The following is a 27123-nucleotide window of genomic DNA, read 5'->3' on the forward strand; positions in this document are numbered from 1 at the left end:
AATTTCCCTTTCAAAAGGGTAACTTTTACCCTTTTCAGAGCTTTTCCTCTGTCTGCTCTTTCTCAATCAGCTCAAAATAATCTATGCCAAGGAGACATGTTTTGAGATGGTATATCCACTTAGATGGATGAGTGCCTTTTTGGGGGGGGGCAGGGAATGTAATTTATTATGTTTACAGTTTCGTTGATAAAATGAGTGCCTTTTATCTACTTTTCACAACTCTAAAAATTGAAATAGTGGTATTTCTCTGCCTTTTTGATAAGGTGGTTTGAAGGATATGGAACATAGTGTATTGTAAATAGCAACAAATGCAAATTAATAAGTAGAATTGTTTGTAATGTTAGATTATAAAGTGCTGGGTCTGGATTAGGTTTTAATGATCATTGTATAGAGCACAGTGCTTAGCAGAATACTAACCAGTATCTTGTATCTAGTAGCTGCTCAAAAATAGAAAATTTTAAAAATGACTGAAAATAAAGAAGTGGAAAGGAATGATGGTGTCTAGTTCTTTTTCATCTGCAGAATCCCAAGTAGGATTTGGTGACAGGGTTGTGATTGTGAAAGATTTCAGTACTGACTCATGCCCTCCATCCCTTTTACAAAGTAATCACTGTGAAGAGAAGTGAAGGACTTGGAGACTCGGCTGCTCCCCAGTTATTAATTCTAAGCTGCAGCTTTCCCAGAATTTTTCAAATTTTCTCACTTTGGTATACAGACAGAATTTCTGAAATCAGTATTTCTTCTAGGAGAACAAATTTGTGAAACTGTGTATCACCACATGGGCATATTTTAGCTGGCAGAAAATTGTGTTATGATAAATGGGAAATGTACAGTTTTTTTGCCTTTTTTTAATCTTTAGCTTTTTCTCCATGTTGTACAGATGTTGAGCCTTCTGAAGTACACATGGTTTAGTATCTTGCTGCAAATAGGATGTAAGTAAGTGACCTTTGCAAAGTGCGTGTTCTTACCAAGTCTGGCATGAATCTGTTTTATTTAGGCAAGAGAGACTAGAGAACAAAAATTTCACTTTCATTCTGTGGCAAGGAATAAAGAGAACTGTCTTATTTCTGCAGCTCTCAAACAGGATGTTCAACACTCTCTTAAAAATCAAACAAATATGATATTCTCAGAGGGAAAATTAGGTAGCATTACATGTAACCCTTTTGTTGGTAAAAAGAAAGGAGAGTAAGTCAGAAATGCATTAATTCTTCCAGGTCTATTGACAGCAAAATGGACTTGAGGATTGAAAGATTTAATATGACTCCTTAGCAAGGAAGAGGTTTAAGTAGCATAAGAAGGAACCTAGGAAGGGGGGCATCTCACTTTTAAAATTCTGCTACATCCCATAAATGTCAGCTGCAAAGTAATTTTCCAGAAATAGTCTGATTTCCCTACTGACTTCCATTGTGAAAATAGAGCTGTGTTCCCATGGAAAATATATTTGGCCCCAGGTTGTAATAAAACACACTGAAGAATTCAGAAAATTTTATAAAATCCAGCATTTCAAGAAGACATAGTTATCAGTACCTGATAAAATAATACTATCACAAAATGTGAATACACTATGCATGCGTGCATGAGTTTGTGCATACTAGGTCGCTTCAGTCATGTCCGACTCTTACGTCACCATGACTATAGCTCACCAGGCTCCTCTGTCCAAGGGATTCTCTAAGCAAAAATACTGGAGGGGGTTGCCATGTTCTCCTGCAGGGGATCTTCCCGACCCTGTTGTCGTTGTTCAGTTGCTCAGTTGTGTCCAACTCTGCAACTCCATGGACTGTAGCACACCAGGCTTCCCTATCCTTCACCATCTCTCAGAGCTTGCTCAAACTCAGGTCCATTGAGCTGGTGATGCCATCCAACCATCTCATCCTCTGTGATCTCCTTTTCCTCTTGCCTTCTGTCTTTGCCAGCATCAGGGTCTTTTCCAGACCCTGTAGTGGATCTTAAAATAGCACACCCAAAACTGTACTGTTCATCTTTTTTAACAAGTCATAGTAATGGGCTTCCCAGGTGGCACTAGTGGTAAAGAACCTGCATGCCAACACAGGATGTAAGAGATGTGGGTTTGATTCCTGGATCAGGAACATCCCATGCAGGAGGGCATGGCAACCCACTCCAGTATTCTTCCCTGGAGAATCCCATGGACAGAGAAGCCTGATGGGCTATAGTCATGGGGCTGCAAAGAGTTGGACACAACTGAGGCGACTTAGCACGCATATCACACAGTCTAATACCTTTGCATTTTAAAACATTTTGCTTCTGTGATTATTATTGATTTTTAATAGACTTAACTTTAATTGTGAAAGGTATATTTGGTTTCCTTTGTATTCTTCGTGGTTAGTCTACTTACCTTTCTCTGAAGCATCTTTACAATTAACATTCAAAAGTTTTCAGCCATAGAAAAAAGATCAGAAGGAAATGCTCTAAAATGTTCACAACACTGATTTGTTAGAAATTTTAGTTTACTTTTGTTTTTATATTTCTGAGTCACCTAAAGAAGTGATTTTCTATGTATCTTCTATAATCAGGAATAAAGTTTATAATTGCTTTCCATAAATACGTACATAATGAGATACATTTCAGTTCAGTTCAGTTCAGTCACTCAGTCGTGTCCGACTCATTGGGATGCCATGAACCGTAGCACGCCAGGCCTCCCTGTCCATCATCAACTCCCGGAGTTTACCCAAACTCATGTCCATTGATTCGCTAATGCCATCTAACCATCTCATCGTCTGTCGTCCCCTTCTTCTCCTGCCTTCAATCTTCCCCAACTTCAGGATCTATTCAAATGAGTCAGCTCTTCGCATCAGATGGCCAAAATATTGAAGTTTCAGCTTCAACATCAGTCCTTCCAATGAACACCCAGGACTGATCTCCCTTAGGATGGACTAGTTGGATTTCCTTGCAGTCCAAGGGATTCTCAAGAGTCTTCTCCAACACCACAGTTCAAAAGCATCAATTCTTCAGCGCTCAGCTTTCTTTACAGTCCAACTCTCACATTTATATATGACCACTGGAAAAACCATAGCCTTAACTAGACGGACCTTTGTTGACAAAGTAATATCTCTGCTTTTTTAATATGCTATCTAGGTTGGTCATAACTTTCCATCCAAGGATTAAGCGTCTTTTAATTTCATGGCTGCAGTCACCATCTGCAGTGATTTTGGAGCCCAGAAAAACAAAGCCAGCCACTATTTCCCCATCTATTTCCCATGAAGTGATGGGATCAGATGTCATGATCTTAGTTTTCTGAATGTTGAGCTGTAAGCCAACTTTTTCACTCTCCTCTTTCACTTTCATCAAGAGGCTCTTTAGTTCTTCACTTCCTGCCATAAGCGTGGTGTCATCTGCATATCTGAGGTTATTGATATTTCTCCCGGCAATCTTGATTCCAGCTTGTGCTTCCTCCAGCCCAGTGTTTCTCATGATGTACTCTGCATATAAGTTAAATAAGCAGGGTGACAATATACAGCCTTGATGTACTCCTTTTCCTATTTGGAACCAGTCTGTTATTCCATGTCCAGTTCTAACTGTTGTTTCCTGACCTGCATACAAATTTGTCAAGAGGCAGATCAGGTGGTCTGGTATTCCCATCTCTTGAAGAATTTTCCACCGTTTGTTGTGATCCACACAGTCAAAGGCTTTGGCATAGATGTTTTTCTGGAACTCTCTTGCTTTTTCAATGATGGACCCATTTACATATCTGGTTCCTTTTATGCTTTGGTAGTAGTGGTTGTTGTTATGACTTTTATGATAAAAAGTTTTAAAGCAGTGATGTAATTAATTTTAAAACAAATACTCTTTTGAATATATTACTGTAAGTGTAGTCCTGGTATTACTGAACCAAATTTGGGTCCACTTGCCTGCACGCAGTAAAGCCAATCTACTGACACCAGGTTATGGTGAAGGACACTGTAGCATTTATTAATACTATAGGCGCCAGGCAAGGAGAAAGGGTCTGGGTGGCTTGTGCTTAACACCCCCAAATTCCCTGAAGGGTTTTTTAGCAAAGCATTTTTAAAGACTGATTTTGGTGGGGAGGTGTCTTAGGGTATGTGATCAGCTCATGTACTATTCTCTTGGTTGGTTGGTTGATGGTGAAGTAACAGGGTGGTATCACAAGGGTTAATGTCACCAATCCTTAGGCGCCCATAGACCTGGGGGCTAAGTGCACAAGTTCATCAAGTAGTTAAATATCTTCCATTTTGTAGGGGTTTTTAGCATTTGTAAAACAACTTAGGAAATGTGCAACAGATACTATTATCTAGGTGCTTCAGAGAGGAGCTAAAGCAGAGAATATGGGGAAGGGGTCTGTCTTGGGAAGGTGTCATATGGTCCTATTGGGTTATACACTACTGGCAGTTGCAGCAACATCTGGGAACATTAGAATTATAATCCTCAGGGCCCAGGGCTCAGGCACAACAAACAGCATTTTGGGTTCTAAAAAGCCATTTGGGTGATTAAATTTCTAGAGATACAGTAGAATGTCTCTCTCCCCCTCTCTCCCCTCCCTTCTTCCCTTTCTCTCCATAGTTCTTCCTCTCCTCCCATCTTTCTCTCCCTTTCCTTCCCTCTCCTCATATGGGATATATGTATATGTATATAACCTCTTTACCTATATAGAATGTGTATTTAACACAGAAAATACATACTTTCCCCCTAAGTTTTTGTTGCTCTTTCCTTTTACCTTATCTAGCTTATAAAAAGATATGAGGCAGTTTTCTGCTGTTTGTACTTCTGTGCTTTCACTTAGCAAACATGTTCGTGGTTATACCTTAAATAGTTCTGCCTCATTTATAGATTTTCAAAGTGCACTATATGATGTAATGACTCCAGCGAGTTGTTATGGGCTGAACTGTGCCCCACCCACTCCAAATTCATACGTTGAAGCCCTTATCCTCAAAACTTCCAAATGTGACTGTATTTGGAAATAGGACATTTAGAGAGGTAAATAAGTTAAAATGAGATCCTTAGGGTGGGCCCTAATACAATATAACTAGCGTCCTGTTAAGAAGAGATTAGGACACACACAACAAGGACAGAGGGACCTCCAGGTAAGGACACAGAAAGAAAGCCGTCATCTGCAAGCCAAGGAGAGAAGTTACAGAAGATAACAGATTTGCTGACAGCTTAATATTGGATTGCTAGCCTGTTAAACTATGAGAAAATGAATTTCTGTTAAGTTACTCAGTCTGTGGTATTTTGTTATGGTAACCTTAGCAAAGTAATGCAGAAGTATTTACAGAAATGATGGTATAATTCAATCTTAACATCTAATGATTGCCTTTAAGGTACTATGTGGATCATGTTCCTTAACAGAAAGCTACAGCTTTACAAAGAGTGCCAGAGACCAGTATGAAAAACTACTCACCATGCACAACAACATGGTAAAGCTCTATGAGAATCTTGGAGAATACTTTATTTTTGACTCTAAGACTGTGAGCATAGAAGAATTCTTTGGTGATCTCAGCAACTTTCGAACTTTGTTCCTGGTGAGTAATATGCCTTAAAGTCTTGCAAGGCTTGTTGCTTTGGTTTCTTCCATAAGAATTTTATTTTATGTACCGATTGACAACATTGATTTCATGTTACAGCCGTTTAACAGGAATTGACAGTTCTTTTATACCTGTGACATGGATAAAAATTGTTGGCTGGCTTACCGTATAATGGGAACCTAAATGAATTATCTTCAACTTTAGGCACACATGGGAATTTTCCTGCTGAAATTTTATAGAAAATGAATGAGTTGATACTCAAATGACCCTGATTCTTTAAACAGCATAATATTATAATTTGACCTAGCTTAAAAATTAACATCTAAAATCCTTTTTTACTCAATGTATTAAAATGCTTTGATTGATGAACTAATTTCTTTCATAGTCTAGATGAGAAATTGATTCTAAATTGGACGATATAAATGGCCTGGAATACCTAAAGAAATGTGGGCTCTCCTTCTTCAAACTGTAACTCTTGGGGGAAACGGTAAATATTAGCATTAATTGGAGGTAGATCATCAGGGTGCCAGTTATGATGCTAGAGGAAAGCAAAAACTTTGTTGTATAAATGCTGTGGAAATAGTTCTTTACATTCAGTGAAGGCATAGTAAAGCACAGTCTCTGTGATCTTTATGATCATAACATAAAGATGTGTACAATAGTTGATATTTAACAAGTCCATTTTTTAAAGAAGGAATTCTAGCAATTATGCCCAGCAGGAAGATCTGTCAACAAACTAATTCATTGCAGTTTGAGGTATGTTTCTATCCTCAAAGCAATTATTTGCTAAATAAGGCTCTCTATTTTAATTGATGGTATTGGCCCCATTAAATAATTTGATTTTGGAGTCATTTACATGGTCTATGAGCTACAAACATACTTGTAGAAAACATTTGCTTTCATTTGCTGATTTAGGACATGTGACCCAGAGTACACCTCAGCTTTGGAAATAGAAACTAAACGAAAAACTTTCATAAATATGATTATTTGTCTTATTTTTTATTGAGAATATTAGCTTAGTTTGGTCATTGTTCTTTGCCCCTTAATAGGCATGCATATTTTATTTTTTAGTAGTAAAACATGTTCTATTGGTAGAATTGTTTTTTTCAAAACTTTGACGTTGTAAAGATGACATGAACATAGGAACACACTCAGTTTATAACTACTTGAATTATTTTTGAAAATAATAAAAAATCTGTTAAAAGGATTGGGGACTAGTAAATACACTTCAATTGACACATGGAAAAGAGAAAAATCAAATAATTGTTTGGATAGCATCAATGTCTATGGGTGAATAAAGAGATAAATAAATGTAATTAATATTGTCAATCTCTATGAAAAAGGATTTTGTTTTAACATGAATGGTATCCTAAAACACTGCTTGTCATATTATGTGTCCCTCACCTCCCCAATACATGGACACAAAGTAAAATTTGCTATACTTCTCTCATGTTGCAACATTTATTTAAGGACAATTCTTCTGTGACAGCCTATGTTTAGTCTTATTATCCAGTTGCTTAGAAGACTTCCTAAGAGCTATAGTTATATTATCTCTCAATCATAATTTTAAAAAGCTAAGGATATTAATGATAAGAACTAATTGTATGTCCTGGTGCTCTCACAAATAACCTATGTGGTTAGGTTAAGTCATTTATCTTTCTAGCTAGTTAGCTAGTTAGGAAATGACAGAATTACACTACTGATCTCTAAGCACTTCTTCCTTTTTAGAGTCTATGATTAATGGTGGGACTTTGAGAGAAAGAGATTTGTATTGTGTACATAAATAGGTTATGTCTCTTTGTCTCCTGGCTTCACTGTGGGTGTAGCTTGAATACAGGGAAATGATTTATTTGTCACAAATCATTCTTGTTGTAAATACCTGAAGTCTGGTTTTGTGTGCATGGAAGTTACCTTTTTGAGAACCTGCTAAGAGTTTGGGAGCTTTCATAACAGGTAACCACTCCTACACTGTATCTTTTGTCAGCCATTGCCATCTGTCCTACTGAATACTACTACTTCTATTTACAAATCCTTGTCAACTTACTGGCATGAAAAGTAGGTATGCAACTTTTTAGCTGTTTTGAGTTTGGATTAGTCATATAACATCTCTGGAGTTTCCTCATTTATAAAATATGGGTGATAATTCCTTCCATGTCTTCCTTACCACGATGTGAGAACATGTCATAACCTATTCTGTGCAGATGGAGAGAATTACTAGTCATTCTTTGCCCATCCATTCAATTATTACTTGTTGAGAGCCAGCGTGATTTTGGTAATGCTCTAGTCCAGAGATAAAAGGAAGAGAATGGTTTATCTCTATCCATGAGTGGAGGGAGATGGACAAATGCAATATAGTTTGATAAGTGCTGCTATAGGAATATATCAGGTGCTATAATAATACAAAAGAGGAGCTACCTAACCCTGCCAGAACTGCCCAGAGAAGCTGTCAAAGAGAAAGTGACATTTAGGCAGTCTGGAAAAATCCATAGGACTTTGACAAGCTGACTTTGACAAGCAGGTTTAAGGGTTTTACACCTGACCTATAAGCTGAAGACTCCTAAGTCAACATCACCAACTTCAGTCAATCATCTGTGCTCATCATGGCCCTGTTTCATACTGCACTTAAAGTGATTTTACTCTCCCAGGGGAGGGAATAGCCCTGAAAGAGAGGCCAAAGTTGGCATCGCCAAAAGTTCCCATTTTCTTAGTGCTTTGTGTGTTTAGCCTTAGGGTTCTTGGCACTTAAAAGCATATTGGACTATAGATGGAAACAATAAAATACCAGTAGTGCTGACAAGAAAATAAGAGTTCTGATTCATGTGCTACCAAAAATTACTTCCAAATGAGCTCAGAGTTTCATCTTGGGAGATCTATTTGGCATGTATAGCATAAACAAAATGCAGAGACCAAAAAAAATCTTCCTTAAAGAGATAGCCTCTAAAGGATAGTACAAATGGAAGTAAACATAAAGGGTTGGACATTATGGACTAAGACCTTTTTTAAAATAATCACATTCAAATGAATGAAAGCACAATTGGATAATATCAATGAGATATTGCTCTATAACTTATTCATATCATTCCTGTTATATATTACTCAACTAATAAGGATATTCTAGATGTTCAGTTGCATGTCCTATATATTGACATAAGGATATATGTAATTGGAAACATTTCTAAGTTCAGAATTAAGACTCTCTTTCTAGCTAGCTTGTCTGAGAGCAGGAAAGTTTTTAAAACTGCTTATTAATACAGGCAAGGTTAATTAATAACACCTAAAATTAAGTTGAATATTTTGTGGAAGAAAGTTGAATTCCATGTTTATACAATATTGAAACATCTCTTTTGCTTATTCTCCTTTATGCTTCAGTCGTTCTACTAGTTCAAAAGTTGACTGCACAGTCTTTTTTCTTTTGAGATATTTTGAATAGAATATTCAAAATCAGTGAACCTTATATGTTTCACCACCATGCAGTATCTTGCTTAGGCATAAAAATTAATTTCAGCTGTTGGGAAATGTTCGAGGCAAGTATTATACTTCAATAACTTTCATAGCTCCAAATAAATTATAGAAAATATTTCTTTTCTCTTTTAATTCTGTCAGTTTCCTGCTGCTTCCGTGTTTTTGTTTTGCTTTGTCTTTTAAAGAACAATCTGTTACCCAGGCACTCAGTAAATATTCATTGTGTGAGCATCCTCATCTCCTAGAAATAGAGGAACAGAGCTTTATAAGATTAGATTCATTGACCTAACTTCAGAAAATGTTACTATTACTATTAAGAATGCTAGCAGATTTCTCCTCAACAAAATAAGTATTTGCTACTGTTCATCTGACAATTAAACAATTTTTTTGAAAAATCAAGACTTTAACCATTTTTCAACACCTCTTAGATGACCATTAAAATGGCCAAGTGTTAGGAGGTTAAGTGATATCTATAAATCAGAGTTTTATGCCATTGTTCAGTCCTTTTGCTTCTCGTGTTCAGTTGCTCAGTCATGTCCAATTTTTTGCACCCCCATGAACTGTAACCCGCCAGGGTCCTCTGTCCATGGAATTTCCCAGGCAAGAATGCTAGAGTAGTTTGCCATTTCCTATTCCAGGGGATCTTCCCTACCCAGGAATTGAACTTGTGTCTCCTGCATTGGCAGAAGTATTCTTTACTACTCTGCCGCCTGGGAAGTCCCTTGTTGATTCTGCCTCCTAAATCTTTGGTCTTCACACATTTCTCTTCAAACCCGCTGACTCTACTTTAGTTCTGGCCCCACACCATCTCTCAGCTGGACTAGTACAAGCTGGATTAGTACAATCTGACTGGTCTCTCTGCCTCCATCTCTTACCATTTCTAACTTCTAATCCATTCCCCACATTATAGTCAAAGTAAAGCTTAAAAAAGCAAACAAACAAGATAATGTTACTTTCCTGACTCAGGATTCTTTAATGACTTGTGTCCTCAGGATAAGATCAAAATGTTGAAAATGAAAGTGGTTTTCAAAAGAGCAAAGATTACCTTAAGCCCAGACCATCCTAAGTTTGGCTGAATAAGCCATAACCACCAAACTTGAACTCTCCTCCCAAACTGGGAAAAGTCAAGTATAGGCAGTATGGAAACAGCAGAACAAAACAACAGGAAGTAACTAAGAGGACCTAAACCTCTTAGAACAGAGAGAAATTTGGGGAGCACAGCATCAAAACTAAATGAATGCTCGGAGGCAAATTTATGATCATCATCCTGTGTTAATTGCTTCTGTAGTTAATTGCACCCCACTCCAGTACTCTTGCCTGGAAAATCCCATGGATGGAGGAGCCTGGTGGGCTGCAGTCCATGGGGTCACTAAGAGTCAGACACGACTGAGCGATTTCACTTTCACTTTTCACTTTCATGCATTGGAGAAGGAAATGGCAACCCACTCCAGTGTTCTTGCCTGGAGAATCCCAGGGACGGGGGAGCCTGGTGAGCTGCCGTCTATGGGGTCACACAGAGTCGGACACGACTGAAGTGACTTAGCAGCAGCAGCAGCAACTAGTGCAGCATCAGGAGTTTGGACCCTCAAAGTCACTCTTAATTCTCAGGGATGTTTTTTCTTCTATCTTAAAGTAATTGTTCTTTTAAAGTGTAACCTTATTTGAGAGCTCCTTGTAGCCATTTTGGCTTATGGAGATTAGTTGATTTGGAGAAGCTCTCATTTTCCTCAAGCCATTTTCCTCTTTACAAAGCCTCAGTCATATCTGAATCTGAACTATAACTGGAAACCAAGGTGAATATCTGCATTTACTTAGACTCAAACAACTAAATTGATGATATATAGAACATTTTATTCATTCATTAAAGGCAATTTGCCTTTAAAGAAATGAGGATGAATTTTTGCATAAAGGATGGTGCATATAATTCCTGATCCAAGAAGACTAAGTTATTTTGACATATTTTTAAGCCTTCAATTCACAAAGCACTTGACATTTAAAGGAAAATTTAGCACAATATTGTAAAAATGGTGGACTTATGTAAGAAACCAAATATGTTATTTAACAAAGAAGAGTCTTAATCAGTAATGTAAAATCTATTATGTAGAGTTCCATTATCCAAAATCTATCAGATGCTTCATAAATTGATGCATCTTTACTTTGCCAATAAAATGGTAATTATTATTATAAGAGCTTCCCTGGTGGCTCAGATGGTGAAGAATCTGCCTGCCAAGCAGGAGATGTGGATTCAATCCCTGGGTTGGGAAGATCCCGTGGAGAAGGAAATGACAACCTCTTCTAGTATTCTTGCATGGAGAATTCCATGGTCAAAGGAGCCTGGAGGGCTACAGTCCATAGAGTCGAAAGAGCTGGACACAACTGACTAACACTTTCACTTTCATAACATTATGAAGATGCCCTTGAGAAACAGCAAAGATGTTTCTGTGCCTCTTGAATAGTATAGTTTTATTTGAAGCAAAGTGTCTCATCACCTGTGAAGTCATATGTTTACCATAGTAACAATGATCCAAATATTCCCAGTTATTTCTTCTTTATCCCCATTAGCAGGACTCAAGCTCTCTGCAAAGTCTCCACTCCCAAAAGTACATATAGAGTCATTTCATTTGGGCTCAAAAACATGTCATCTATAGTCACTACTTGATACTTGCCCACAAATATTTGAGTGCCTACTATTCTAGGGTGATAAGAATATAGCACTGAACAAAGACAAAGTCGTGCCCTTTCTGTCCTACAGCTCCCACTCCCAACCCAAATACCTTTTGCTGGCAAAGCTCCTTGGGTTGCCCTCAATGATAATGCCCACATCTCGACCAAGGTTGCAGTCTCCTGATGTTCCAATTTTACCAATGTTCCAATTTTTCCAATCCTTGAAGTACTAAACTATGGGGTTATGCTCAGTGCAGACAAAGCCATGCTTCTGAGGACCCTTCTTAAAAAGTTTCTTTCTTTTTTCTTCTGATTCCTTTCTCCTTGGAGAATTAATTTTTTTTTTCATGTTCTAGAGACCTAAAGAGGATCATAAGACTATAAACCCCTCCATTGCCATCCTTTCTCCCTTTCATTAAGCAACTAGGAAGGAATCTTCCTTTTCCTAGAAGTAAGGGATAAATAAAGTACCAGTATAAATCCTTTCATGCAAATAGAGCCCTAAGGTCCCACCAGCTCCCTCTGTTTAATCACACACACCCAGATAATTCCCTTTGAGCTCAGCTGGAACCACCCTGGCTGCATAGCCTTAGGTTTATTTTGAGCTATTTCAACTCTTTGAAAATATGCAATCCATGTAAAATATATGGTAACATTATTAAGCAGAATATTTGACCAGAATACCTCATTCCCCAGCTATACCAGAGAACAGATTTTAGTGTATTATACAGACATCATTGAATTCTTCTTTAGAAAACAGTGTTACCTATCAACTTGTATTCTGTTTGACTGTTTACTTTGGACCAGAAGTAGATGCCCTATTTTTCTGATATTATTGTTCCTTGTATAAAAAAGGTAAATATTGTATTGTAAGGAACTAAAGGAAGATGTAATAAAGGCATACATGGATAAAGAAAACTCATATTCCCCAGAGAAAAACGCCTACTGGTATAAATGGTTTTAAAATGTGTACACATTTTAGATTAATATTATAAAATTTTAAGATACCATGTATGTGTGCTCAGTCACTCAATCATGTCCAATTCTTTGTGGCCCTGTGCACCCTGCCAGGCCCCTCTGCCCATGGAATTTTCCAGGCAAGAATATTGGAGTGGGTTGCCATTCCCTACTCTTTAAGATATCATAAGTGTTTCTAAAAATATTTCTCTAAGTTTTCATAATTGTTTATGGCAAACTAGATATTACCCTTTAGAAATCTAAGATAATGTGATAGCTAACACTGAAAATATTAACAAAATCAGTTCAATACCTACTTTTCTCATTAAAGTCTAGTAATAAATAGAAGCAGGAAACAAAATACATTATCTTTAGTTCTAGCAATAACACTTCATTTAGAATTTTTCAAGTAAGTGTTCCCCATAAATAAGTTATTAAATTTATTTCCAACCACCAAGAAATTATGCTGAAATTCAGCTTCTGTGCACTGGTGCTGGATCAAATCTTGGAAACAGAGTTTTGGGTGAAGTAGGAAAGAATAGCTTTATTGATTTACCAGACAAAGAGGAACACAGTGGGCTCGGGCCCCACTAAACCATGTGTCCCAACCCAGGAGGATTGGGTGAGGAGTTTTATAGCAATGGTTCAAGGATGGAGTTGATAATTTGGATCAGGTTGTGTGCAGGGCCTGCATTACTGTAATCGAGCCTCACGTGGTCTGCTGATGAGCTGTGGTTTTTCAGGTTATCAAACTATGAGCTTCTCTCTGGAATGAAGAATGCTCCATCAAGTAGTTCATGTTCCATTTGGTGGGAGTTTTAGTCTGCAGAAGATCTCAAAGATGTTAGGTATATCCCTTGACATGGACAACACCAGATGATCAATACTGAAATCAGATTGATTATATTTTTTCTGGCCAAAGATGGAGAAGCTCTATACAGTCAACAAAAACATGACAGGGAGCTGACTGTGGCTCAGATCATGAACCCCTTATCGCAAAATTCAGGCTTAAATTGAAGAAAGTAGGGAAAACCACTAAGCCATAAAGGTATGACTTCAGTCCCTTACAATTATACTGTAGAAATGATAAATAGATTCAAGGGATTAGATCTGATAGAATGCCTGCAGAACTATTGACAGAGTTTCGTAATATTGTACAGGAGGTGGTGATCAAAACCATCCCCAAGAAAAAGAAATTTTGCCTTTTGCAAAATGGTTGTCTGAGGAGGTCTTTCAAATAGCTGAGAAAAGAAGAGACACAAAAGGCAAGAAGGAAAAGAAAGATATACCCATCTGAACGCTGAGTTCTGAAGAATAGCAAGGAGAGACAGAAAGCCTTCCTAAGTGATCAAAGAAATAAAGAACAGTAGAATGGGAAAGACTAGAGATCTCTTCAAGAAAATTAGAGATACCGAGGGAACATTTCATGCAAAGATGGGCACAACAAAGGACAAAAACGTTATAGACCTAACAGAAGCAGAAGATTAAGAAGTTCAGTTCAGTCGCTCAGTCGTGTCCAACGCTTTGCGACCCCATGAACCACAACACGCCAGACCTCCCGGTCTATCACCAACTCGTGGACTCCACCCAAACCCATGTCCATTGAGTCGGTGATGCCATCCAGCCATCTTCTTCTCTGTTGCCCCCTTCTCCTCCTGCCCTCAATCTTTCCCAGTATCATATTTTCCAATAAGTCGGCTCTTCCCATCAGGTGACCAAAGTATTGGAGTTTCAGCTTCAACATCAGTCCTTCAAATGAACACCCAGGACTGATCTCCCTTAGGATGGACTGGTTGGATCTCCTGCAGTCCAAGGGACTCTCAAGAGTCTTCTCCAACACCACAGTTACAAAGCATCAATTCTTCATGCTCAGCTTTCTTTATAGTCCAAATCTCACATCCGTACATGACCACTGGAAAAACCATAGCCTTGACTAGATGGACCTTTGTTGACAAAGTAATGTCTCTGCTTTTTAATATGCTGTCTAGGTTGGTCATAACTTTCCTTCCAAGGAGTAAGCATCTTTTAATTTCATGGCTGCAGTCACCATCTACAGTGACTTTGGAACCCAGAAAAATAAAGTCAGCCACTGTTTCCATTGTTTCCCCATCTATTTGCCATGAAGTGATGGGACCGGATGCCATGATCTTAGTTTTCTGAATGTTGAACTTTAAGCCAACTTTTTCACTCTCCTCTTTCACTTTCATCAAGAGGCTCCATAGTTCTTCTTCGCTTTCTGCCATAAGTGTGGTGTCATCTGCATATCTGAGGTTATTGATGTTTCTCCCATCAATCTTGATTCCAGCTTGTGCTTCCTCCAGCCCAGCGTTTCTCATGATGTACTCTGCATGTAAGTTAAATAAGCAGGGTGACAATATACAGCCTTGACGTACTCCTTTTTCCTATTTGGAACCAGTCTGATTAAGAAGAGGTGGCAAGAATACACAGAAGAACTATACAAAAAAAGATCTTCATGACCCAGATAACCAACAGAGGGTGTGATCACTCACCTAGAGCCAGACATCCTGGAGTGAAAAGTCAAGTGGGCCTTAGGAAGCATCTCTACAAACAAAGCTAGTGGAGGTGATGGAATTTCAGTTGAGCTATTTCAAATCTTAAAAGATGATGCTGTGAAAGTGCTGCACTCAATATGCCAGCAAATTTGGAAAAGTCGGCAGTGGCCAGAGGACTGGAAAAGGTCAGTTTTCATTCCAATACCAAAGAAAGGCAATGCCAAAGAATGTTCAAACTACCACACAATTTCACTCATTTCATACACTAGCAAGGTAATGCTCAAAATTCTCCAAGGTATGCTTCAACAGTATGTGAACCGAGAACTTTCCATGTATTCGAGCTGGTTTTAGAAAAGGAAGAAGAACCAGAGATCAAATTACCAACATCTGTTGGATCATCAAAGAAGCAAGAAATTTCCAGAGAAACGTCTACTTCTGCTTCATTGACTACGTTAAAGTCTTTGACTGTGTGGATCACAACAAACTGGAAAATTCTTAAAGAGATGAAATTGGAGCCTATTACACAGAGTGAAGTAAGCCAGAAAGAAAAACACCAATACAGTATACTAATACATATATATGGAATTTAGAAAGATGGTAATGATAACCCTGTATGCGAAACACCAAAAGAGACACAGATGTATAGAACAGTCTTTTGGACTCTGTGGGAGAGGGAGAGGGTGGGATGATTTGGGAGAATGGCATTGAAACATGTATAATATCATATAAGGAACTAATGGCCAGTCCAGGTTCAATGCAGGATACAGGATGCTTGGGGCTGGTGCACTGGGATGACCCAGAGGGATGGTATGGGGAGGGAGGTGGGAGCGGAGTTCAGGATGGGGAACACGTGTACACCCGTGGCAGATTCATGTTGATGTATGGCAAAACCAATACAATATTATAAACTAATTAGCCTCCAATTAAAATAAATAAATTTAAATTAAAGAGATGGGAATACAGGATCACTGTAGCTGTCTCCTGTGAAACCTGTATGCAGGTAAGAAGCAACAGTTAGAACCAGACATGGAAGAATGGACTAGTTCCAAATTGGGAAAGGAGTCCGTCAAGCCTGTATATTGTCACCCTGCTTATTTAACTTATATGCATCATGTGAAATGCTAGGGCTGGATAAAGCACAAGCTGGAATCAAGATAGCTGGGAGAAATATCAACAACCTCAGATATGCAGATGACGCCACCCTTATGGCAAAAAGCAAAGAGAAACTAAAGAGCCTATTGATGAAAGTGAAAGAGGAGAGTGCAAAGGCTGGCTTAAAACTCAACATTCAAAAAACTAATGTCGAAGCATCCCATCCTATCACTTCATGACATATAGATGGGGAAACAATGGAAACAGTGAGAGACTATTTTGGAGGCTCCAAAATCACTGCAGATGGTGACTGCAGCCATGAAATTAAAAGACGTTTACTCCTTGGAAGAAAATCTATGAGAAATCTAGACAGCATATTAAAAAGTAGAGATACTACTTTTCTAACAAAGGTCCGTCTAATTAAAGCTATGGCTTTTCCATTAGTAATGTGTGGATGTGAGAGTTGGACAGAAGGCTGAGCCTTAAATTATTGATGCTTTTGACCGGTGTTGTTGGAGAAGACTTGAGAGCTCCTTGGACTGCATGGAGATCAAATCAGTCAATCCTAAAGTAATCAATCCTGAATATTCACTGAAGGACTGATGCTGAAGCTCCAATACTTTGGCCACCTGATAGGAAGAGCTAACTCATTCCAAAAGACCCTAATGCTGGCAAAGATTGAAGGCGGGAGGAGAAGGGGACGACAGAGGATGAGATGGTTGGATGGCATCACTGACTCAATGAATATGAGTTTGAGCAGTCTCTGGTGTTGCAGAAACCAGTACTCGAGAAACCAAGCACCACACTCAGAGAGTTGGACAACTCAGGTTTATTATGCCAGCGGGCCCAGAGGAATTTACACTTCAAGCTCTGAGCCCTGAACAAAAGCATTACAGAGTTTTTATAGACAGACTGTAGTGGGCAACACTAGCTGTTATTAGGCTGGTTTAAACTAAGGGTTTCACATGTGCGTGAACAGTGGTCAAGGTGGGGAGGGGGATGCCTAACCTGGACAGGCGTGATTAAGCAGGTTTGCAGGAGCTGGGTGATTGCAAAGAACAGGAGAAGGGTGAGTGAGATAAACTCCAGTTCCTAGCATTGCAAGTCCCCACTTTCTGAGACTGTGACCTACGTGATCTAAACTTTGCAAGGGGCAAGCTGAGTTACAGAGGCAGAAGGAGAAATTCTGAATTGAATTATTCAGTTCAGTCACTCAGTCATGTCCAACTCTTTGAGACCCCATGAAGGAAGTTATGTAAAATTTTAACTTTTCCCCTTCCTGGGAGATGGTGAAGGACAGGGAAGCCTCGTGTGCTGCAGTCCATGGGGTGACAAAGAATAGGACAGGAGTGAGCAACTGAAAAACAAATCCCTTGAGGTGAAACCAGGACCCTGCCCCAAGGCTGGACTATTGTTTCCTGGCTGTTCCTCCTTTGTCTCTGTGTTCCCTCCCTTCCCTGATTAGCAGCTGTTGTAATCTGCCTTTCGGAGAAGGTCATGAAAGGCTGTAATTTATTCCCTTCAAACAAGAAAAGATGAATGCAAAAAGGCTTCCATGCCCAGGAGTCTCACAGGATCCTACTAAGTTTCATTAGTAAGGAAGTTATAAAATAAGCTAGAAGGTATATGAGCTGACCTTCCTGGTGAGCCTGAGATTGGCCAAAGCTATTGATTATTATCAAAGCCTGCCTGTTAAAACCTAAGCAGGAAGATGCCAGAGGCTAAAATGCTACTGGGGCCACCCTTTCAGCTTGCTGTTTGTCTTCATTCTGCTTCACCCTTATTTGTTCATCAGAAAAGTGGCCCTAGCACTACAGGCAGTAGAAGACAGGACTCTCCTTGGAACCATACCCATGGAGCTCCATTTTCCCTATATCACTCCCCCTTCTTCTTCCCACACTTCCTCTTCAGTTCCCTTACCAAAGTGTTTAAGTCACTTCATCTAAGAAACCCTCCCTACTGCCTCAACTTTGGTCTGGACGTCCCTTCTGGGCACTTTCATACCTCCATCCTAGCACATTTTACCCTGTAATGTGTTTATCTGCAAATCCTCTGTGACCAGCACTACTGTGACTACTCTGTGATCAGCCTACCATGTGTCAAGAGTGGTGCTAATCACTAAGTGTATGTATGTATGTATGTATATATATATATATATACACACGTTCATATATATATATATATCATTCATTGATTCAATGAATTATTTCAGCAATGAATGAACCAAATGACCAATGATGAAGAAAATCAAAAATTTGGTCATCCAGATCTCACATTCTAGTGGGAAAGAGCATTGAAGCAACAAATTCTAATAATAAAATGATACATATATACAAAGGGCTTGTGAGAGGAGAGAGAGACATTTGTTTTGTCTGATGTAAGGATGCCTTCAAAGAAGTGACTTGTATCGCAGCCTTTCACATTTAAAGAAGTCTTTCCTTTTTTATTCCTCCCCAACTGATTTGGTGTTAATGTTTAGTGATAAACATGTATATTTCCTAGTTTTCTATGATGAGTTCAGATTAGAAAGATAGCTGTTTCATTTACAGGGAAGCAGCTTTCAGGCAGTTGTTATGATCTAAACGTTATTCCATAATATGCTTGGACAAGGAGTAACCAAGCTTCAGTTACTTCTTATGACTGACAGCTCTCTCGAGCAATAGGTCAATTGAGCCAGTTTATCTAGGGCAAAATCAATTCCTTAAAGACTGACTTGTCTGGTGTTACTTCGGAGTAGTGGGTCTTATTCAGGGATGATCTTGCTTCCCAGGAGACATTTGGCAAGGTCTAGAGACACTTTTGTTTGTCACAAACAGGGAGGAAGTGCTCCTAGCATCTAATGGGTGAAGCCTAGAATGCCACTAAACATCATACAATGTATGTTAAGGTCCCCCACAACAAAGAAATAATCCTTGCCAAGATTGAGAAGCCTGACCTTAGGGTTATCTGTTAAAGTTTTTTTTTTTTTAAGAAGCAAAATTTGTACTAGATGAATTAATAATGTATCTGTTTGTCATATCAATTTAGTATACAACAGTAATTTCAATTATTGATCAATGAAAAGTATTGTTTTTTGTTTTTGTTTTTCCCGGGGCCTTTAGGTCCTCTCCATTATTGCCACTGCCAAGGGATGTGTATTATCGTTTTTATTACTAATCATTGAAAGATGTTCTGGTTCATATGACTCATAAAATTTTTAAATCGTGCATGTAAATTTTAGGAAAATTGGAAACCATAGTCAAAAAAGAAAAAAGAATCAACTGAAATCCTACTACCCAGAGATAACTAATATTAATAGCTTGCCATACATTCTTCTAGACATTTCTTTGCATGTATATATGTATTTAGATTGTGAATATATTTTTCTTAAAATAAAATCTTGTGAAGATTTAAGCTCTAAAATTTTTATTTACTTGTAATAATTCCTAGCAGCTTATGCCTGTATGTGTATGATCATCAGCATTTAGTGTATAGTGCTATTAGTTATACCTTTAGTTGTGATTTAAAATATTAATTAGCTCATTTCATGATGATTTTTTCAGAATACCTGATCGTTGGTGCCATGCTAATCATCATTGACTATTGGGAGTCACCTGTAAATAAACCAGTATAATCTTCCTTCTCTTTTTGTTTTACATAATGCCCTCATCAAACTTCTCCCTGGCAAGGGGCCAGTAATATGTTCAAAGTGTATTATTCTTCAAGATCTTAAAAATTCTATGTTCAAATTAGTGGTATGACTCAGTGTGATGGTTTAGCTGAAGTCATTTTATTTTTTTCAGATTTTATTAATAGGGCATGAAAGAGCCAAACTTGTTTATACTGGAGATGGAATAGTTTGGAATAATGTATAATTTTTTTTGCTCATTTGTCCTTGGTCTAGAAGAAAAAGAAACAATTTCCATGTACATTAGAGACAAATGCAACAGTGATTCAGAAGAGCAAGACAGATAATCAAGTAAAATATAGATAAAATAATAACTATTATAGTGACCTATTGTAATCTCTAGATAGGAGATATGGGTTGATGTCCCTAACAACCTGGAAACTTGATTTTGAAGATTATTTTTAGTGTTATAAGCCTTCATCAGATGACATCTCCTTCATCAGATGATATCCCTAAGAAAGTATTTCCCCAAGTTCTTGCTCCTTAGTTTAAAATACAAGATTTATAAATAAAAAATCAATTTAAGATAAAGTATATTGCCTTATGATTATGATTATCACATAATCATAATTATGTTGTGGTTCTTTCATACTATATTAAAAGTCTAAATATATAATATTTTCATAGAAATACATTTTTATTCTATTTGAGCATTATTTAGGCTGAATATGTTTTAGATCACCATTTAGGTAATGGGCTTTAATGAATACAGCAAATTAATGTACAACTATTACTGTAAATATAACTGCTTGTATATGTAGATATTGTTTCTTGAATATTTTTCTTAGTGCCTGAAAATAATTGCTTTAACTCAATTTAAAACAGACAAGCATATTTTGATATTTGTCCTTTTTCATAATCTATTGGGATACTTTTGACTGTGATATAACTAAATTTGGCTTAAGAATATGATTTTAATCTCACATATCACAAGAAATGTAGAGGTAAAGCAGGTACAGGTGTGATTAATTTAGCAACTTCGTGATATAATCACCTAGACTTGGGATTTTGCAAATACTTCTGCTCTGCCACCCTTGGTGTGTTGGCTCATGGTTGCAAAATGGCTGCAGTAGTTTCAAGCATCACATACAAATATAGTGATATATAACAAAGAATAAGTCATTGTCTCCCATCAAGTTTTTTTTGTTTTGCTAACGAGAAAAACTTTTCCAGAAGCCCCTGGACAGATTTTTTCATCAAATTCTGTTGTCCAGGATTCGCTCACATGCCCACCTCTTAACTAATGACCATCAAAAAGAATCTTAGATTAATCATGATTTACCCATGGGATGGGGACAGAACTCCTTTCCTGAACATGACTGTGCAGAGACTAAGCAGCCAAACTAATCCAGAGCTCTGCCAGCAGGTAAGAAGGTTCAAGTTCGATGGATTAGGGCCAGCAATTAGGAGTATCTATAAAATAGAGAACACAAAAGTACATTGCTGCTCGGCATTGTTTGAATTCTCAACAGTTCAAAATTCACAAAATAGAAATGAAGGAGATGTTTCTGTGAAATGTACACTTAAATTGTTTAAAAAAGAATCTTGGTGAATAGAACTTTAAATAGAAAAAAATTATTTGCTTTTTTCCAAGTTACCCTTCCTGTTTATTTTCTGTCTTTAGCTGGAATATACTTACACAAGACAGGTCTGCTTTTCTAGCTTGCTTGCTTGCTTTATCTCATTCATTCATTCAGCAAATATTTACTGAGTATTCACTAAATTAAAGATACCATTCTAGGTACTGACACTTTTTAGTTTACTAAAAACCTCTGCCTTTATGAAATTTGACTTGTAAAGGGAAAGGTAAGATAATAAACAATAAATATAATTATTAGAAAAATTGTATACTTTGTTAGAACCTAATAAGTGCTATGGAAAGAAAAAAATTGCCAAATGGAAAAGCCACATGGCAAGAGCTGACAGGTTTCAGCATTAGTTATAAAGTTCCTTGTACAATCAATATTTTAGATTAAGACTTAAGATTTTAGCATTTCAACTTTTTTCCCCATAAGTGTAGGAATCACTGTGTATTCCTGTTTAGAAGACTTTACTAGTTACTATTAGATGTTTTTTATTATGAGTCCAAACTATTTTCATAAGTTGTATATCCTTCTGTGGTATAGGAGAAAAAAAATAAATTCTGCCCCTCTTGAGAGAAAGAGTCTTCCCAAGGGCTTTATCATTTCAATTAAATAGAGTAACCTTATCTTCTAGAATATGGAGGCTATGCAGAGATCTTTACCTAGAGGCAGACAGGAAGCTCTGACAAAAGATGGGATGTATAGCAAAGCATGTAATAGAATAAAAGCATATTTTTCATGCAAAAATATGAAAAATTCTATGGGACTTACAAAGACACTGAGTTCATTTTGAATTCTTTTCATCCTGGTCCTTGTTCCCTGCCAGCTGTCAGCTAATTGATCTGATAAACTAATGCAGTACTATGTCACTCATTCTCTACTACACGTGTGCCCTTTAAATTCCAGACAGTGCCTTAATCTGGCAGAGGCAGATTAATCTGCTGTCAAGAACTTCTTGCTGCATGGCTTGCTGATAGAGGAAATATTGGGGAGAAAGGCAACTTTTCTTGTACCTCTTGAAATAACATCATGTACGCAGCTGCCTAATCTTCCTAGGTCTAGGATTTCACTTCTTCCCATCAATGACATTCCACAACTTAACCTATCTGTTGTGGTCTCAAAATCCAGCTGTGTTTTTCAGATTGGCATCCTTTGGTAATGCCTCCCTTGTCATATAGATTAGGGATCAGCAATCTATGATCCAGGGCCAAGTCCAGCATGCCCTATGCTTTTATTAATAAAGTCATATTGGCACACAGCCAAGCTCCTTTGTTTATGTATTTCTGTGGCTGCTTTCATTCTGTGATGGTAATGGCAATGCTGAATGCTTGAGACAGGGTCCATATGACCCCAAAGGCTGAAAATATTTACTGTCTGGCCCTTTGCAGAAAACACTTGCTGACCTTTAATATAGCACATGCAAACAAGGGTGTGGAGGTGAATTTCTGATAGGGAAATTGCAGAAAACAGATACCGTCTCTCTTGCGTTTTAACTTTCAAATCCAGTCCCTCCTTAAGAGGGGTTAGCTTTCAGAGAAGATGGGAATTATTCATTGGAAGAGATGCGGTTATCAACTGCACTCTTGATTTCCACTTTCCTTTCCAGGTGACATTCACGTCTTTACATATTGCCCCTGAGACAGAACTGCTGCCCTCATCTTGGATACTGCACAGGGTGATCACAGGCTTAGTGAGACTCACTTTCTTAGACCTTTAATGGCCACACCTGGGTGACAATAAAGTCTCAACAAGCATTTGGAAACCTTGGCACTCTAACTCCTCCTCAAACACTCTTCTTTTCCTCTGCTTGAAATGTCTTTGTGCTCACCATCTTTCTTCCACCTTATGAAATCATTTTTTTCCTTCAAGACTCATTCGATGTCGATTTTTGCCTTTACATCTTTCCTATTCTCTCCCCCCTCAACTCCAGGGAGATTTCATCACTCCCTAGTTCATATGCTTGCATCACATGGCTCATGTGATTTTTGTCACACTGCACTCATTATAATTGATGGCGTGCAGACCTACCTTCTCCTTTACGCTGTGAATTCCTCTGGAATATATATGTCTCACCCGTCTGTGAATTTTTGTCACACCGCAGAGCACATGACACATAGTCGCCGGCAGATATTTCTTGATTGGTAACCACATTTGTAACTAGTAATTGTGCTCCTCCTGTGCTAGACATCTAATAATAAATGATCTTCTGTATTAAATGCTTCAAAGCCCTCTAGCTGTTGTCTGTCTCCTCCCCTGCCTCCCTCGGCCAGTTTTTCCAAAACCTCTCATTACTTTAATGATTCCTTTGACCCTTTGTCAACATTGATTCAGCAAATATTTGACTAAATTACTTAAATTTGTCTACATTCACCCCATCATTTGTCATTGTGAAATCCCAAAGTGACTTGTATTTTCCACGAACATACAGCTCTTGAGTGGGCTATCCAAGTGCACTGGAAGTACCTCATGTGTACTCTGTTTCATTTGTACAACTTCTCATTCCAGCTTTTCATTTGTCAGCATTACTTTGTGATTTACTATTCCCTTATGACTGACTCTGACCCCTTAAATCTTCATTGTTTATCCACGACAAGCTAGTCCCCTGCTTATGTCTCTAGGAGGTTTTTCTGTTTATGGTAAAAATCATTACAGAAGGACTATTCTTCAAACATGCACCTGATCTTTCTACCTTCTCTAAGTCTTGTTATCTTCAAAAACCCTTTGAAGGGAATAAAAATTTCAGCTTCTTTTATTTGCGGGAGTTGCTGCATTTTAAAAGAAGAAAAATAGCCATAAGTTTTATGGGATAAAATTTAGTCATATTATATTTGTTAAATATATCATAGTGTTGTATTTTACCTTTATAGTCCTGAAGCATTAATACTTACAGTATGCAGAAAGTAACATTGAGATTTCATTGTAGTAGCCAGGGAGGCATTATACAGAAGTTTACATTCAAAGAAGTCAAATCTAAAACACATTTATTATTGTAAAGTTTTATACAAGAAATAAAATCGGGTGTGTCTGTAAACTCCCTAAATCCCTTAGTAAATTATTTGTCCAACATGTCAAGCCTAATGGCAGAATCCCTCTATACCAATAAATAAGGCAACTTAAGCAGAAGATTCATGATGAAACCAGAAAACTTCTCTATAAATAATGGTATAGTATCCAGGGAGGACGAAGGTAAAGGAAAGGGCAGTAGAACATTAGCATAGTAAGACAAGGATATTCCCATCAGTAAGGAAGCAATAATATTTGGCCAAATCTAGGTCATGATCACAGAGAAGGCAATGGCAACCCACTCCAGTACTCTTGCCTGGAAAATCCCGTGGACGGAGGGGCCTGGTAGGCGGCAGTCCATGGGGTCACAAAGAGTCGGACGCTTACTGAGCGACTTCACTTTCACTTTTCAGTTTCATGCATTGGAGAAAGAAATGGCAACCCACTCCAGTGTTCTTGCCTGGAGAATCCCAGGGACGGGGGAGCCTGGTGGGCTGCCGTCTATGGGGTCGCACAGAGTCGGACACGACTGAAGTGACTTAGCAGCAGCAACAGCAGCAGGTCATGATCAAGGATATAATCCCAAGTGAGATGGGTTTTACATTGTGAAATGTAGCTGCAGTGCTCATATACAGATGGAATGGCTTGCTTTCCAGAACACAATCATCACCATATAACAATGTCTTTATTATTTATAGTTTTGAAAAGAGGATCTTAAAGCAGAATACCCTGATCTATCCTCTGTCCTATTCAAACCCAATTGTGAAGTGATCCACATTCTAACATTGTTTTCAGGTATTTTCACAAATCAACTCTTTCTGGCTATAGCAACCCCAGATTTAAGGGGTTGAATAGCAAGATATTCATGCTATTTTTCCTGTTCTATGAACTAAGGACTCAGACATACATACTTCTAAAGCCAAAATATCCTAGAATAGAAACTGAGGGTAGCTCAAATGGTAAAGAATCTGCCTGCCATACAGGAGACATAGATTCAACCCATGGGTTGGGAAGATCCCCTGGAGAAGGGAATGGCAACCCACTCCAGTATTCTTGCCTGGAGAATTACATGGACAGACCATGGGGTCGCAAAGAGTCAGACACGACTGAGCGTCTAACATACAGAAACTGAGGGATTCCCTGTGGGTTTATCTCATAGCCGAGGAGGCTCCTGGCATTTTTCCCAGACCCTTTTAGCAGCTACTTGGCTATTCTTTCAAGTAGGTTTTTAGAGAAAGCAGGTTCATAACATGACTTGGTTCCACTACTTTGCCGTTCTTACTGTAAAATTCTTTATAATTTTCAAACAGAGCTTCTCTTCTTAGAGTTCAATCACTGGCCCTGTTATTTTGCTTCTGGAAATTTGGAAGATATCAGATAAGCTTTGTCCTTTAAACAAATATCTACTTCATGTCTATGGATAGAATTATATCCCTTAATCCCATCTTTTCTGAGCTTAGTTATCCATCTTTTGTTCATGGTTTGGCATTTCCTTTATTTAAAAAAAAAATATTTTATGTTATTTGGCTGCACCGGGTCTCAGGTGGGATACATGGGCTCTTTAGTTGCACCATGTGGGATCTAGTTCACCAACCAGGGACTGAACCCAGGCCCCCTGCATTGGGAGTGCAGAGTCTCAGCCACTGGACCACCATGGAAGTCTCTCCCTTACTCTTCAGCACAGTTTACCTCAGATTTCTATACATCCTCTTATATATCCCTTAAACAGAGGATCCAGATTCGTGAGGTCTGAGTTTACATTAATTGGGAAGATCCGTTTAGGGGAAAATATGTAAAGATATTTTTCTTTTGCAACCTTTGCAAAAACACATGGGCAGATGAACATGTTGCCAGTGCCCCTCCCCTCCTCCATGTAAGTGAGGAGTCCTGATGCTCTTGCTTCATTTAGCTTCATGGTAAATCTGCCCTTGCCCTGTAAATTAAGCACAACTATTTAAAAAAGGCCAAACTGTCAAAAGAGATAAACCCAAGTCAGAATATTGTTATTACATGTGCTAAACTAGTATTTACACCAAATTAATCATCACTGTCTTCATTAATTAAGAATACTTACTATATGCTGCCTTTGTATTAGATGCTCTATTCAGATTATACTTGAATGCTTATCTGAATATACCATACCTGAAGCTGACAAACCAACATACACCTGTCCTTTCAGAAGCTGTTCAACTAAGCCAGGACTGAAGCAACATGCAGAAAGGAAATATTTGGATAACTGAATGCATGTTAATACTTAACATATACTGACATTACTTTGCCAACAAAGGTCCGTGTAGTCAAGGCTATGGTTTGTCCTGTGGTCATGTTTGGATGTGAGAGTTGGACTGTGAAGAAGGCTGAGCACCAAAGAATTGATGCTTTTGAACTGTGGTGTTGGAGAAGACTCTTGAGAGTCCCTTGGACTGCAAGGAGATCCGACCAGTCCATTCTGAAGGAGATCAGCCCTGGGATTTCTTTGGAAGGAATGATGCTAAAGCTGAAACTCCAGTACTTTGGCTACCTCATGCAAAGAGTTGACTCATTGGAAAAGACTCTGATGCTGGGAGGGATTGAGGGCAGGAGGAGAAGGGGACGACAGAGGATGAGATGGCTGGATGGCATCACTGACTCGATGGATGTGAGTCTGAGTGAACTCCGAGAGTTGGTGATGGACAGGGAGGCCT

General features: G+C 38.3%; 1 protein-coding gene across 3 annotated transcripts in view; it reads left to right on the plus strand.

The window, feature by feature from the left end:
- Positions 1 to 27123, plus strand: part of DIAPH2 (diaphanous related formin 2) — a 984078-nt gene that overhangs the window by 726130 nt on the left and 230825 nt on the right. For all 3 annotated transcript variants that reach the window (XM_070783973.1, XM_070783972.1, XM_070783974.1), the window contains one exon: positions 5331 to 5495. In XM_070783973.1, the coding sequence (XP_070640074.1) occupies positions 5331 to 5495 (165 nt within the window). The remainder of the gene's footprint in view (positions 1 to 5330; positions 5496 to 27123) is intronic.

This window comes from Bos indicus, chromosome X (assembly GCF_029378745.1).
Source record: "Bos indicus isolate NIAB-ARS_2022 breed Sahiwal x Tharparkar chromosome X, NIAB-ARS_B.indTharparkar_mat_pri_1.0, whole genome shotgun sequence".
In the NCBI taxonomy this organism is placed as follows: Eukaryota; Metazoa; Chordata; class Mammalia; order Artiodactyla; family Bovidae; genus Bos; species Bos indicus.